A 14,661-nucleotide genomic window follows, 5' to 3' on the forward strand; every position below is an offset into this window, starting at 1 on the left:
CACTTGTTGTGACGTAGGGGTGGGCGTGGCTCAACGTCACTTCCGACAAAAGCAGGAAGTCGGAGGATCTCGCTCTCCGCACAGGGGCTGTGGCGTTCTTGTTGGTGTCGGTGTCGCGGACATGTCCGAGTCTCCCGACAGTCGCAGTCTGGTGTCCGCCTCCTCCCAGCTGAACCTGGCCGACGTGGAGGCGGTGAGCGCGGTTGGCCGAGGCGGGGGGGGGGCTCTTTTGACTGAGTCTTTCGCCCGGGTGAAGTGAAGACGCCGGCCGGGTCTCCGACCGTGTCGTGTCGTGTGTCCGTCACTCTGACTGAGTCAGTCACTGTCGTCGTCAGTGTCCGTGTCGAGCGACAGACTGAGACTCACTGCCAGAGTCGAGTTGCTTCTTACGTTCTGTGTTCCTCCAAGCGAGAGTGTGTGTGTCCGTGTCCGTGTAACCGCGCTCCCTCCCCCCAACAACACCCAAGTTCAAGTCCTGCTCTTCTTCCTCCTGCAGATTGACGACAAAGAGTTTGACATTCCGCAGGTGGACACGCCGCCCACCCTAGAGAGCATCCTCAACGAGGTGCGTGAGCTTCGGGGCTCCGCCAGCATGATAAGGCGCATGCGCGGAGAGCGGACAGCGGCAGCACGAGTCACGCGCGTGCGTGTGTTTTTTTTTTTTCCTTTCAGCCAGAGGACGAGGATGAAGCCTTCGTCCTAGAGGACACATGTCTGCTGGGCGCCGAGAACATCGACGCCCACTCCTGTGAGACTCTGTCTCTGGGCAGCTCGGACAGCGGCGATCGCTCCCACCACAAGCGGTAGGACGAGCGTGCGCTCGGCACACGGTCGTGCGTGCGCGTAGACCGCGCCTAAGCTGTAGCGCCTTGCTTCCCTGTGCCAGGAGGAGGCGCCCTTTGGAGCCCGCCGCCGCCGCCGCCGTCCACGGTTCCGTGCTGCGGCACAACGTCCTCAAGGGGATCTCGGCCCAGATGGCGTCCGCTGCCGTGAGTCTCGTCCCTGAGCTCCGGCTTCGGGGCCGTGCCCTTCGGCAGACCTTGCTCGTTGTCTCGTTAACGTGTTTTCCCAAGTCTCCTCTTTGCTTCTTTGTAGGACAAAGTGGACGCGGGACTGCCTACGGCTTTGGTAAGCGCTCGAATCGGGGATGTGCCGCCCGCGTGCCGGCGCTGTGGATCGCAGCTTTGTCTCTTGGTTTCGTTTGCTGACGTTCCCTTGTTTTGCAGACGGTGTCCAGTGTGATCGCTGTGGGAACGTCTCACGGACTCGCTCTAGTGTTCGGTGAGAGGAGACCAACGCCTGACCGGCGACGCTCTAACCCTTTGGGCTCGTTTCCACTCGTAGCGACTTGCAAAATCAAGCACGAGACTTTAGCTTTGCTGCGCAGAATTGTATTTCCCCCGTAGGAGCAGTTCTCACACCAAGGTGTAATTTCACGCGGATATCAAGTATTATTAAATTCCGAATTACGTTTTTATCAATGTATTTTGCATGACCGGCGAACGGTTGAGTTTCTTGTTGAGTTTGTTGTGGCAGAGAGTCGTAGTGAAATAAGCGTTTTATTTTGTGCCGTTCTTGGGCTGTTCACTGCTCCGCCCTGACTGGGGACGAACAGGAAAAGGTAGGGTCACCTGCTCGCTGTCCCCACCACCGTGTGTGTGTGTGTGCGTGTGCGTGTGAGAGCGCTGGCAGGCGTGCCGTTGGCTGTCCTGTGTACGGGGAACTGGCTGAACTCATCCGTCAGCATGAGCTTGGGCTTGTGGTTGCCATGCTTGTCCTCTGAAAAGGTGCATGATTCGATAGTGACAGTTGTGCTTCAAGATGAGTGTCGAAGTCGTGCGGAGTCCATTGCCTCTGAGCAGCACACAGCATCGCCGGGTGGGAAAACGCGAGGAACGGTTGTTCCCTGCTGTGGTTCTCCCGCCTTGGTCACGGTGCTCCAGTCAGCAAGGGTTGCTCTTTTCCTCACTGAAGCTCTGAAAAGTCTTTGGTGTGTGTTGCTCTGTGAAGCGAGTGGCCTTTTCAGAGCACTGCTGTGCCTTTTGACACTCTGAGCCATAGAGAATGTTCCTCTCTACCTGTGGCTGACACTGCGCTACCTGCACTGACACATTTGAGCAGATTCCCTGATTACTAGAGATGTCCCTTCTCAGTTTAAGCGTGGGCCCCAAAAGCAGGTCCCTAGACTAGGCCTGGGGCCCTTGGGTGACAGAGTCCACAACACCAGGCAACTGTGCCCTGCCCTACATTTCTCGGGTAAGAAGGGAGCCTTCGGCTCGAACTAAGGTACCCTGTTCTTTTCTTTCGTAGAGCACGAAAGGGTTCTCAAGACCAGCCTTGGGTGTTGTTTTCTCTTTAGGGTTAGAAGTGTCTCCAAGAGCAAACTAGGTGGCCTTGTTCTATAGGATTAAAGTAGGGTACCGTGTTTTTCTGTAAGGTAAGCAGGGGACCCCGAGGCCAGGATGGAAAATTCCTCAAGTGCAGTCGGTGGAGGTAACAAAGAGTCCCTGGTTACGGTGGCGGTGGAACCTGCCTCCTAGGCGCAATAGGAAGCAGCCCCTGGTACCAGCCTAGGGTGCGCAGCTCATAGGCAGTGGTGTGTTTTCTTCACGGTGTTGGCTCACCTCTGTGCAGCTTTCTGATGAGTGCTTGTGCCCTCCCCCCAGACACGAACCAGGCGCTGAGGCTTTGTCTGGGCAGCGTGGCCGAGGGGGTGGAGTACGGTGCCGTGTCGGCCCTCAGCATCAACCACGACTGCACTCGTCTGCTCTGCGGCTTTGCCAAAGGACAGGTGAAAGTGTGTTCCTCTGTCCGACGCGCGCGCGCTCGAAAGCTGCAGCCGTTGACCTCTCCACATTGGTCTAGATCACCATGTGGGACCTGGCCAATGGCAAGCTGCTCAGGACCATCACGGATGCCCACCCCCCTGGAACAGCCATTTTACACGTGAAGGTAGCTCCTGTAGCCTGTGCCCGGGGAGAAGGTTTGTCGGCGGTGCTCTACCGGTCCCTGTTCTGTGTGTGACCTCTGCGTCTCGTCTCGTCTCGTCTCCCTCAGTTCACGGACGACCCGACCCTTGCAGTGTGTAACGACAGCGGGGGCTCCGTCTTTGAGCTGACCTTCAGGTAGGAGCAAAGAGGAAACCCGCACTGCGAGAGCTTCTCTGTACCACTTCAGATCCCCTTTATACATACTGACACTTCGAGAACTTCAAAGGAGCAGCTGTGCTGGATGTGACTGTAACACGGGACGTTCGTCTTTGTTCTTCTGTGTTGACGCCTCCCCCCATCCCCTGCACCTTGGGCTGCAGGCGGGTCATGGGTCTGCGCAGCTGCGACTCGCGCTGCCTCTTCAGTGGCTCTAAAGGTGAAGTTTGCTGTGTGGAACCTCTGCACGCCAGCACCCAGCTTCGAGATCACCCCATTACCCAGCATGCACTGCTGGCCATGGCCTCCCTCACTAAGGTGCCTTCTACTCTGCCCTCACACGACCCCCCCACCCCATGTCTTGCCTTTCTCTCTCCCGTCCAACTGTTACTGGTCATCTTCTCAGCAGTTATGTCTGCTGTGTCACCTTCAGTGAAATGTATTCTTGAATTAAATCAGTGTTTGATTTCACCATCTCAGTAATGTCATTATGTTTTCAGATTTTAGTCATTGGACTGAAACCATCCCTAAAAGTATGGATGACCTTTCCGTACGGCAAGGTGCGTACTGGGGAGCGTGCCCTAAGGTTACGTGAGACGTGTCATTTTAATTCTCAGATGCTCCACCCACAGCCCAACTGCGGCAGCCTCGTGCTCCACTCATGTAGGACACTGCAATTCACCCCTTTTTTTCACCAAAAGCAGACTTTTTTTTTTTTTTTACCTTTACGTTTCAGGTCTGATTTCTGAAGCGCTTTTAGACACTTTATAAATGGCACAAATGCGGGTGACTCGTATGCTGAGAAATTACAGTACAGTAACCTGACTTTATAGGAACAAATTACTAGCGATGTACAGTGTTAGTCTACCTACAATGATTTACCCATTTATACAGCTGGGTAATGTTATTGGAGCAATTTTTTAGGGTAAGTACTTTGCTCAGGGTTACTCCAAGCGGAGGTGGGGATCGAACCTGCGATTTTTGGGTCCAAAGGCAGCAGTTTTAACCGCTACGCTACCAGCTGTCCCTTTTCTCCCGACACACTATGTGCCAAGGAAGAGTGAAGGGAAAATTAGCCTGTTTGACAGCGTGGAAGTGGCCGAGTGGTTTCGGTAAACTTGGGAGAATTGAGAGGGCTTCATATAAGTTTTTTTTATTTTTAAGTTTTTAAAATTTCTTCTTTCTTTCCATTTTTACTGTGCCTTTTAGCTTTTTTGCTTTCACTTTTTTTATGTGCAATGGGTTGTGGTGTGTTGGCAATAGGTGGTAGGATTGTAGGAATGGGTGACGTCTGCAGCGACAGCGCGCAGCGGTGTCTAGTGTATGGTGTGCAGGGTTGTGACAATGTTCTGTGCTCTTATTGCGCTGTGTGACGGTGTGTAATACTGTACTGCTGAACGGCGTTGTGCAGAGTGACCCAGCGAGTGTCCCGCAGCTTGCCTGGCAATTTGTAGTGGCTCACAAGATGGTCAACCCCATGCTCGCATTCTGCAGAGGAGACACTGTTCACTTCCTGCTGGTACGTTGTCCCTCTTGTGTTTTTCTCTGCCTCATCTGTGTGTGTGTGTGTGTGTGTGTGTGTGTGTGTGATTCCTCACTTTTCCTTAAATACTTAAATTCCCTGGTCTGTGTCATCAGGTGAAGAAGGATGAGTCGGGTGTCATACATGTCATCAAACAGAGACAGCTGCACCTGAACTGCGACCTCATCAGCTTGACCGTGAGTGCTGAGTGCCGCAGGCGTCACGGTGACAGAGCGTCGGCTGGTGGACGCGTTCCCTGTCCCACACCACGGGATGCTCTGGGGTCCATGTGAATGGCTCATCTCCCCTTCTGTCCTTCTGTACAGTGGATCAACTCGCGCACCCTGCTTCTGCTGGACAGCAGCGAGCGGCTCCATGTTCTCGACCGGCCCAGTCAGGAGGAGCTCGAGACCGTGGACTTGTCCGAAGTGCAGCTCGTGTACAACAGCAGCCACTTCAAGTCTCTGGCCACCGGGGGCAACGTGAGTCAGGCACTGGTAAGGTTGTCATGGCAACGTGCCCCCCTAGTGATGGAGATCAGAGAGACTGAAGATATGTTCTGCTCACCTTCAAGGCTTGCCATTCATTCCCCTCTAGGTCCTCAGATCGTCTGTTCTTTTTTTTGTTCGTTTTGTTATTGTCCCCATCTCACTGAACTAATGAGCCTCTGGAAAAGTGAGCAGGAACGCACTTTTTCTCTGAAAGTGAGCAAGCAGTGGTGCAGCACTATGGCTTCTGCTAACACCTTTCCTCGTGGGGCGACTCTTGCAGGCGCTGGTTGGGGAGAAGGCCTGCTACCAGTCGGTGTGCTGTTACAGCGGCCAGGTGGTGTTTTTGGGAACGAAGGTAAAAACGAAGCCCCGAGTAGCGTTGCGTGTATCCTGTGCGCGTGCTTCGTGTGCCGCTCGGACAGCAGGCGGTGAAACGCACAATGATCGTGCTCTATAGCTGGGTCTTGGCAGAGCCAGCGTGTGTGGTGTGTGTTCCGCTTACTCGTCTCTCTCTGCTCTTTCCTCCTCTCTCCAGTCTGTGCACATGATGACCCTGAGGAACTGGCGAGAGGTAACCGATGTTGCTGTGTTTGTGGAGCGACGACCGCTAGCTGTGCTGCAGGGATTAAGGGCTCACACTGCTGCTCTCTGGCCCTTGCTCACAGAGGGTGGAGCACCTGCTGAAGCAGGAGAAGTTTGTGGAGGCGCTCTCGCTCGCCTGGTCTTTCCACGAAGGAACCGCCAAGGCCGTCGTGGGTGAGTAGTGCAGCCCCGTGTCTCGTCCCCTCGGCAACGGTCACGCTTCTGACGTCTATCGGTGCATGTGCGGTTTCTCTAATACTTCGTGTGGACATTTTACAGGGTTATATGGTGATCCTGCCAAGAGGAAGAGTGTGGTTGCTGACAAGGTGTGTTTGTCAGAAAAACAGAGACCACGCGTTTGTGTCCCCTCGAGCAGCACTCAATGCGGCACCCTCTCCCTTCATCCTGTAGATGGTGGAGATTCTCCTCCTGTACGCCGATCGCTCTCTGAAGAAGTGTCCTGAGCAGGGCAGGATCCAGGTGATGGAGCAGCACTTCCAGGTAGCTGCACCTCCACTGCAACAGTCTGCTCAGCTGCTGTGTTCTTCTCAGCTCCATTCGCTGGGCTGAGTGTGTGCCGTGTACGGCGTCCTCACCGGGCGCATGTCGGCTACATCGACTCGGCAAGTGCCAAAAAGATCAGTTATCGCAGTATCGTCGTGGTACTTTGTGTGACTGTTTAAAGGCCTGTGTGGGGGAGGGGAGACCGGTGGCGGTGTGTCACTGCTCCACAGCTGGAATCTCCCGTTGTGCTGCGGGCGACGCTGAAGCTGCGTGTGCTCTTCTCTGTACAGGACATGGTGCCGATCATGGTGGATTACTGTCTGCTGCTGCACCGGACGTAAGTCACCTTGAATCGGAACCATGGTTTGTCACTGCATTCCGCTGGTAACATCACACCGATGGTTCCACACCGCTTCTCACCAACTGGTCTTGTTGGAAGTGTCCTCTCCGCACTTGAGCAGCCAGATAGTTTCCCACAGTGGGGTGGGGTGGACTGGTGGCTCATAGCAGGCTAAAGCTTTACCGTGGTATTTTTAACGTGCATACGTTAAGTGTAAAAGTGGAGAGTGGCCCAAGAAGCTCCTTAATGAACCAGGTGAGCTCATGGGCACTTCCTGTAACGAAATTACCTTCTTTCTGTCTCTGTCACCCCTGAGGCTGGTGCTCGGGCCCTTTTTGTACCCTGCGATGATGTAGAGAGACACTGTGAACACATTCAGAAAGAGGCGCTGTGTCATGTTCACATTTGTCTTTTTTTTTTTTTTTTTTTTACCTGTCGTGTTTCTGCCCATAAGGGACCTTCTCTTCGGCCAAATCTACAGTCGGCTGGTGGAGAACTCGGTGGCCAAGGGAGTCTTCCTGGAGAGCCTCGAACCCTACATCCTGAGCGAGCGCATCGGCTGCTTGACGGCGCCCATCATGCGTGACCTCCTCAGCCATTTCCAGGAGAACGGCATGATGGACAGTGTGGAGAACTGCCTAGTCCACATGGACATCACGAGCCTGGACATCCAGCAGGTGCGTTTCTCTCGGAAACACTCCTGTCACACTGATCAGAGATCAGATTATTAATAATAACTGTTGTTAATAATAATAATCACATGTCAGCTCCATGAGTCTCACTTCTGTCCCACTGAAGATAGCCAAGTGCTCCGTCCCCAGTTTGACTTCATCACACCTAACTTTCACTGGTCTGCTGGACGTGTGCACGCACGTTGTGTTTGTGGAGCTGTGACTCGCGGACCGACACCCGTTACCTGGCGCGTCGGTGTCTACTCGTACCCTGGACTGCACTGCTGAGCGAAAACACCTTGTCCTGCAGGTGGTGCAGATGTGCTGGGAGCACCAGTTGTACGACGCCATGATCTATGTCTTCAACAGTGGCATGAATGACTACATCAGCCCCATGGAGGTGAGCTCTGCCTGTCTGTACACCGTTAGGGGGGGTTTCATCACTCTGGAGGGTACTCGGTGTGCGTGCGTGCGTGTGTGTGTGCGTGTGTGCGCGCACGCGCCTAAAGCATTGTAGTGCACAAAGACCATGGTAGAGCGCTGCGCTCAGTGATTGCTTCTCCACTTCTCTGCTTCCTCTTCCAGAAACTCTTCCAAGTGATAGGGCCCCCCCTACGCGAGGGGAGACCTCTGACAGGTAGCTCACCTGCACTTACACTCACCTGACTGTTGGAAAGGTTCAAAGCCAGCGCTGCTTGACACGTTTTGCTCTGTTGCAGATGAACAAGTGGTCATGGGAAACAAGCTGCTCGTCTACATCAGGTGAGAACCATGGAAGAAGGACCTGATCGTTGACCTACCTAATCACCTGAACCTGGAGCTTGATGCTCTCCTCTAATCATCCTCTTCCTCTTCTTCTTCTTCCTGCTGGCTCCCAGCTGCTCGCTGGCCGGACGAGCATACCCTCTGGGCGACATTCCGGAAGACTTGGTTCCTTTGGTGAAAAACCAGGTGGGTGCAGTAGGTGTTTCACAGCGATGCTGAGTGTGTCTATTGACAGCTTCACCCAGAGATGCGGTTCTCTGCTGCTCGCTCCGAGTGCCTCGTGGTTTATGTGGAAACTGTCCTCTGACGATGAGTTGTTGGATGTTCATTGGATGATGACACTTTGTTCACCTTTTAAAGGTGGGACAAGGACCAGGTAAAGGAGCAGCGCAGTTAGTGTAATTGTGCAGTTAATGACAGGCATCTCTCAGCTATGCAGGATGACGACGGTGTGATGTTTACGGATGGTGACGGTGATTATGTCCGCGGTGTCCTGCAGGTGTTTGAGTTCCTCATCCGCCTGCACACACCAGAGGCCCCTGAGGAGGAGGAGGTTTACCCCTACATACACACACTGCTGCACTTTGACACACGCGAGTTCCTTAATGTCCTCGCTCTGGTACGTGTCCTGCTGCTCAGCGGCTCCCTGCTGCGCCAGACAGCGCAAGTTCCTCTGCAGATGAGCTTCTGGTTTGAAGCCATCGCTCTTTTCTCACCAACAGACATTTGAGGACTTTAAAAATGACAAACAAGCACTGGAGTACCAGCAGCGCATCGTGGACATTCTGCTCAAGGTATTCTGCTCACCTAACTGCACTGCACACTGTGAGGGTAACTGGTGCACTGACCCATTTCTAAATGTGTTAATATTTTGCCAATTTTTTGAGTGTGCACTGCTCTATTCCTCGTGTCCATGTTAACTCTGTGTGTGTGTGTGTGTGTGTGTGTGTGTGTGTGTGTGTGTGTGTGTGTGTGTGTGTGTGTGTAAGGTGATGGTGGAGACCTCGGACTTCACCCCCTCCCAAGTCGGCTGTCTTTTCACCTTCCTGGCGAGGCAGCTGGCCAAGCCGGACAACACGCTCTTTGTCAACAGGAAGCTCTTTGACCAGGTGAGCAACCAGGTGGTTCTTAGTACTTTGCTTGGGAGAATGGGGGGGTCTCTATTATGCACAAACACGCACACGCACACACGCACGTGCAGGTTGACCTCTTGTCTCTCCACAGGTCTTGGAGTTCCTCTGCAGTCCTGATGACGACTCCAGACACACAGAACGACAGCAGGTGGGTCACTTTACCGCACTCACTGTCCACTCAACTGCTATTTCAGCAATGCAGCTGAAAGGGATGATTTGTCTGTCCGTCCTGCTCTGCTCCCTTGGCTAATGGCATACTCTCTCGCTCTTGTTTGGTCTCTGGTTGGCAGGTACTGCTGGAGCTGCTCCAGGTGGGGGGTGTCATCCAGTTTGATGAGGGGCGGCTGCTCAGTCTGGCGGAGAAGGCAGAGTTGTGAGTGATTGCCCCCCCCCCCCCCCCGACACACACACACACACACACACACACACACACACACACACACACACACCTACCTGCTTGTCTATTTCTCTGCTAGCAATGAATCTGTGTGTGTCTTTCTGTCTCCTGCACTCAGCTACCAGATCTGTGAGTTTGTGTATGAGAAGAAGCACCTGTATGATAAGATCTTCTTCTGCTACCTGAAGGACCCCATGAGGAGGGTAAGTCTGCATCGCATAGTCTGTCCGGCTGGTACACGTCACCTCCCCCAGAGTGTGTTTCTTGCCATGAGGGTATGTTTTCCAGTGTTTGTTTTCCTCCTGTTCGTCCTTTGACAGGAGGAGATCTTTAACTATGTGCACAACATGCTGTCCATGCCGGGCTACAGGCCACAGGAGCGGCACTCAGTGAGGGAAAAGGCCCTGGAGCACATCCAAGTAACGCACCTGGGCATCTCCGATACACACATCACACACTGGCACATCACACGGGTCCTTGTCATTCTTTTTGTACCGCCATCTTTACTCGTTATTGTTCTCTTCTTGTACTCATTATAGTACTGTCATTGGTACTTTTTACTCATCTTTTAGTCATTGTCACTGGCTATTTCTCTGTAATCGTTTCTCGATGGCTATGATGGGGGGATGACAGTGATGGCAGGAGAAAGAAGAACCCATCAAGTTCTTTGGAGCCCCGCTCTTCCTGCATGTCCCTGGTGATACTGATGTGTGGTACCCTGCTGAAATTGCAGTACGCTTACCTCAAAGGCCTGCTCATTCCCCTCCAGGAGCTGGTGGCCATCGATCCAGCCAAAGCAGCTGACCTGATGGCCTTGCACTTTGCCCAGGAAGTGGAGCCCATCGTTAGCAAGCTAGGGGTGAGCGAGTCCGCAGTCCTCAGCGATCACCATTTAGCGCTGACCATTCAGTGTTCGCTGTTGATGTTCCTCCTCATCATGTTTCCTCTTTTCTCCACATAGGACGACCACCTGCTCTTCCAATTCCTGGAGCGTCTCCTGGAGTTCAGGTACGGTCCAGAAGTTGGGGCCTCCGCTTGTGTCTTTGCCCGTATCTGTGTAGCTCCAAGTGTCTGAGTGTCTGAAGGGCATTTATGTCACACGGTCGACTGGACCGTCAGGGACAGCAGATCTCCTCCTGCACCAGCTGCTCTCTCCACCTCGCTTTTCTCACACGGACACAGACAGACATACACACAGTGGGTCCTCTCTTCTTGAAGCTGACACACACTGCACAAAGCTGGTCAACGCGGCATTTCATGGGTGATTGCTCCGGAATGCCCACACCTGTCAGTCTCCCTGGTTCCTGCAAGGGTTCTCAATGTGCCTCTCCGGACCATCAGTGATGGACGTCTCCCTCGCTCTTGTGTGCTTCCCAGTGAGGCCACTCGTCCCCAGGTGTCCCTGCGGCTCGGCCCCGGGGTCCACGAGTGCCACGTGGACCTGCTGTGTCGCTTCAGCCCCCAGAAGGTGATCGACTTCCTGAAGGCCTCCAAGGACTACCGTCTGGAGGAGGCAGTGCAGGTATGCAGGTGCGGTGTCTTGCGTCTGGTGTGGTTTGCTGAGCTAAACGGATGCAACCACATCTCAGCTGGAGGTCCATGAGCTTAATGAGCAGTTGAAATGGCCGGGGGTGTCCTCTGTAGAGGACATTTTCTCTCAGGTTGTGCTGAGACCTGCTGAGATGAGACCCTCAGCACCTGTCTCTTTCTCCTGGGCTGTCAGATCACCAGGCAGCACGCTCTTCATGCGGCAACCGCCTACCTGCTGGAGAGGAAGGGCGATGTCCTGGGGGCGTTCCAGGTGCTGCTGCAGGTAAGGGGGATCAAACCGCCGACATGTAGAACGGAGAAACCGCTCACTGAGCTGCTTGGAGAATTCCTGTCTCTGTCTTGCTCTCCTCCAGATGTTGCAGGACCAGCTGGCTGTGCTGTCAGAGGAGAGTGAAGGTAATGTGCGGCTGGTGACGTCTCATCGACCGGGGTCGGGGGTCGAGCCGGATGGGAGTGTCAGCAACAGCGTGTCCCTCAGGTGACCCCCAGAAGGAGGGCCGCCTGCAGCGGGTGGAGGAGGTCCTGCAGGAAGTCATCGCTCTGTGCCACAGAAGCTCTCAGGGCCTTGACCAGCAGCAGAGGGAGGTGTGTGTCCCCCACACCCCTGCACATTCTGTCATGTGGTGCTTCCCGCTGAACAAAAGAACGTGTTCTGTAGCGTTGAGCTGCTCGCCCTGTTCCTAAGTGAGGTGACTGAAAGGCCGTGTGCTCCTTCCTCCAGGCGCTGTGGTTTCCCCTCCTCGAGGCCATGATGTCACCACAGAAACTTCTCAGGAGCACATCTTCTCACCACATCTCTACAGGTGAGGGGGTTGCAGCGATGCCCCAGGCTGCTGAGTTGTGGGGATCGGCACTTTACGGCTGCGCTCTCGGGTGCGTGTCGAAGCGTGCGTGCGTACGCTGGCTGACGGCTGTCTGTCTCCACAGCTCTCAAGGAGCTCACCATGCAGGTGCTTAACAGCATGAGCAGCTTCATCTCCCTGCCTGCCATCGTCCAGCGCATCCTGCAGGTTTGTCTCCCTGTGGGGAGCCTGCCTTGTTTACACTGTTACGCACACATACGCGCACACACACAGATGATGTTACACACAGCAGCCAGCAGCGAGGTACCAGAGTGCAAGTGCTGTTTCCATACCTGGCCGCCGGGTGCAGGTGTGTATGAGTTGCAACGTCTCCCTTACCTGTAGGCTCCTGGTGCCTGTTGAGTCTGAGACTCTCGGGGTGGGGCTACTGTCAGAAGGGGAACGCTTCTTTCCCAGCTGTACAGGTTACGCCCACCCTCGTCAAACACGCCATTTCACATTTAACCTCCACAAGATGCGGTCACACCCTGACGATGCTTCCAGCAAGAGAAGCGAAACGTCGGAACCGATGTCCCATACGCGGTTTAATCCAGAAGAACAAAACCTCCAGTCAGTAAATGGCCTTGTCCTGTTCCCACTCTGGGGTGGGGGTCCTTACCCCCATGACTTCATTTGTGCAGGAGTGTTATGTTGTGGCAGAGTTCTGATACGCCACCTCCTTACCTTGTGGACCCTTGTGAACACAGACATTTGTAACCATTTGTTCATAACTCCACTTCTACCACAAAGTCACAGTCAGCAGCACGTTCCTAATGAAGGTGTTTCCTCACTTTGTTCTCCGATACAGCTGTAAAGCGTGGTAATATTTCTTCTTTGTAACTAATCAGAATGAATTTTAAATGTGTGAAGATAATTCCCTCTTTTTGGGTGCATTATGGGTACTGGAGCTCACGTGTCCGTGTCGCCCCTGCAGGACCCCGTGTACGGGAAGGGCAAGCTGGCTGAGATCCAGGGGCTCATCCTTGGCATGTTGGAGACCTTCACTTATGAGCAGGTAGGTGAGGCGTGTACACACACACACACACACACACACACACACACACACACACACACACACACACACACTCTCTCTCTCGCTTGGAGGAACACAGAAGCAAGGACGCGGTCGTAAGTTCCTCTCAGAAACGCGTCTGTGGCTCCTCGCTTTGTCTCCTTCGTCACTCGCTGGCCGAACTCGTTCATGAGGACACAGCTCGCATTCACCGCGATTACCGTGCTGTGAGCTGATGCTCAGGCTCATGCTGATGGTGTTCTAACATCACTCGCACGTGACTCCGCAGACCCTGCTGGAGACCACGACCAACCTGCTGAACCAGGACCTGCACTGGTCGCTCTCGCACCTGCGCTCTGCGGTCAGCCGCGCTCTGCACCCCCGCTTTGACCACTGCAACATCTGTCTACAGCAGTACAAGCGGCGGCAGGAGGGTGCCGACGAGATCGTCGTCTTCAGGTGAGGCGGAGCCTCTCTATTTACCATGCGGCTATACGGTTTACTGTGGCGCGCAGCCCTGAGCTATTCCTCCCTGTTCCAGTTGCGGTCACCTCTACCACTGCCAGTGTCTGCAGAGCAAGTGCTGCACACAGCTCGAGTGGACGCTCGCCTGGAGCTGCTACAAGTGCACGTCGAGTCAGGGGAGGCGTGGCGCCGGCCCAGGACGGGCGTGCGACGAGGAGCCGGGCCGGGGGCGCAGCTCTTCTCTGGCGCAGGTGAGGGTCGGGGGTTAGGAGGCCAGGGTTGACGTCAGCTTCACCAAATGTTCAGCCTGTCAAGGAATTTACAGTATCATATCCCTACTGAACTAGTGAATCATGGTGAAATTTCCTGTCCATTCACAGATGAGCTGTGTGCTGTGCTCTGTTGCCCCATCGCTCTCTCTCTCTCTCTCTCTCACCTCCACTTACTCTTGCAGATGAAGGTTCGATCATCACCACACGGTGCAGTGGAGGAGAACAGCAAGAAGGTAAACACGTGGTCCTGCTGGAGCTCCCTGGCGCTCTGATGCAGTGTGGGGAATTGTCAGGGTCTGAGTGAGTGGGGAGTGTAACACACACATGGAATACCGCACTATTTGTGCGGGTGTGTGAGAGAGATCCATTCTGTGTTTTGTCGCAGCTGCACCCTGATGCAGAGCTGGACGCCCAGCAGAGACAGTCTTGGGACCAGCTGCGCTGCATGTACCGTGGTCCATCCAGGGTAATGTAAAGCACACAGAAATCCCAGTAAAGCCCCACCACACACACACACACCCCTACCCACTCACCTGTGTGCTGCTGTCTTTCAGCTCACCATCCTGGCAGAGCTCTCCCGTTCCCATGGCAACGAGAAAGCTGGCCAGCTTCACCCAGCCCCAGCCAGGTCGACCAGCATCTTTCACAGCGAGAACTTCCAGCTGCGGCTGTCACCCCCACCACTAGTGGAGGAATAGGCCCCTCCCCCATACCAGTTCAATAAAATTGTCCCTTGTGAATGTGTCACATGAGCTTCTTTTCATATTTACATTTTACATGTATTCATTTATTAAACGCTTTTCTCCAAACTGACAAACATCTTATATAAAATACAATTTGTTACATTAGCAGAAAAAGACACATACATGCAGATGTCTGATTGCAGTTAGTTTCTTTCCGTTTGAATAAATGTACATTTTAGCGACATAAACTGTCATCAGAATATTGATTTCTGATGACCTGTTTCT

The 14,661-nt window shown here is 53.9% G+C and overlaps 1 protein-coding gene across 4 annotated transcripts; it reads left to right on the plus strand.

Annotated features, from left to right (window-relative positions):
- Window positions 1-53: 53 nt before the first annotated feature.
- Window positions 54-14,427, plus strand: vps8 (VPS8 subunit of CORVET complex). 4 transcript variants are annotated; one of them, XM_029256866.1, is made up of 47 exons: window positions 54-193; window positions 497-565; window positions 673-803; window positions 887-989; window positions 1,096-1,128; window positions 1,227-1,281; window positions 1,616-1,621; window positions 2,667-2,791; window positions 2,866-2,952; window positions 3,058-3,125; window positions 3,311-3,464; window positions 3,647-3,706; window positions 4,558-4,665; window positions 4,785-4,865; window positions 4,995-5,165; window positions 5,440-5,514; window positions 5,695-5,730; window positions 5,825-5,915; window positions 6,021-6,067; window positions 6,153-6,242; window positions 6,536-6,582; window positions 7,040-7,262; window positions 7,567-7,656; window positions 7,842-7,893; window positions 7,976-8,018; window positions 8,135-8,207; window positions 8,521-8,640; window positions 8,744-8,815; window positions 9,011-9,130; window positions 9,246-9,302; window positions 9,445-9,527; window positions 9,670-9,754; window positions 9,872-9,970; window positions 10,321-10,410; window positions 10,513-10,559; window positions 10,929-11,073; window positions 11,275-11,364; window positions 11,456-11,498; window positions 11,581-11,687; window positions 11,824-11,905; window positions 12,030-12,112; window positions 12,879-12,959; window positions 13,246-13,415; window positions 13,498-13,672; window positions 13,876-13,926; window positions 14,079-14,159; window positions 14,248-14,427. In XM_029256866.1, the coding sequence occupies exons 1-47, from the start codon at window positions 122-124 to the stop codon at window positions 14,389-14,391; spliced, it is 4,215 nt and encodes a 1,404-aa protein (XP_029112699.1). In that variant the 5' UTR covers window positions 54-121; the 3' UTR covers window positions 14,392-14,427. The 4 variants fall into 4 exon arrangements, with proteins under 4 accessions (XP_029112699.1, XP_029112701.1, XP_029112700.1 ...); XM_029256868.1 differs by having other exon boundaries at window positions 4,995-5,150; XM_029256867.1 differs by lacking the exon at window positions 1,616-1,621.
- The last annotated feature ends 234 nt before the right edge of the window (window positions 14,428-14,661 follow it).

Source organism: Scleropages formosus, chromosome 12, assembly GCF_900964775.1.
Source record: "Scleropages formosus chromosome 12, fSclFor1.1, whole genome shotgun sequence".
Taxonomy (NCBI): Eukaryota; Metazoa; Chordata; class Actinopteri; order Osteoglossiformes; family Osteoglossidae; genus Scleropages; species Scleropages formosus.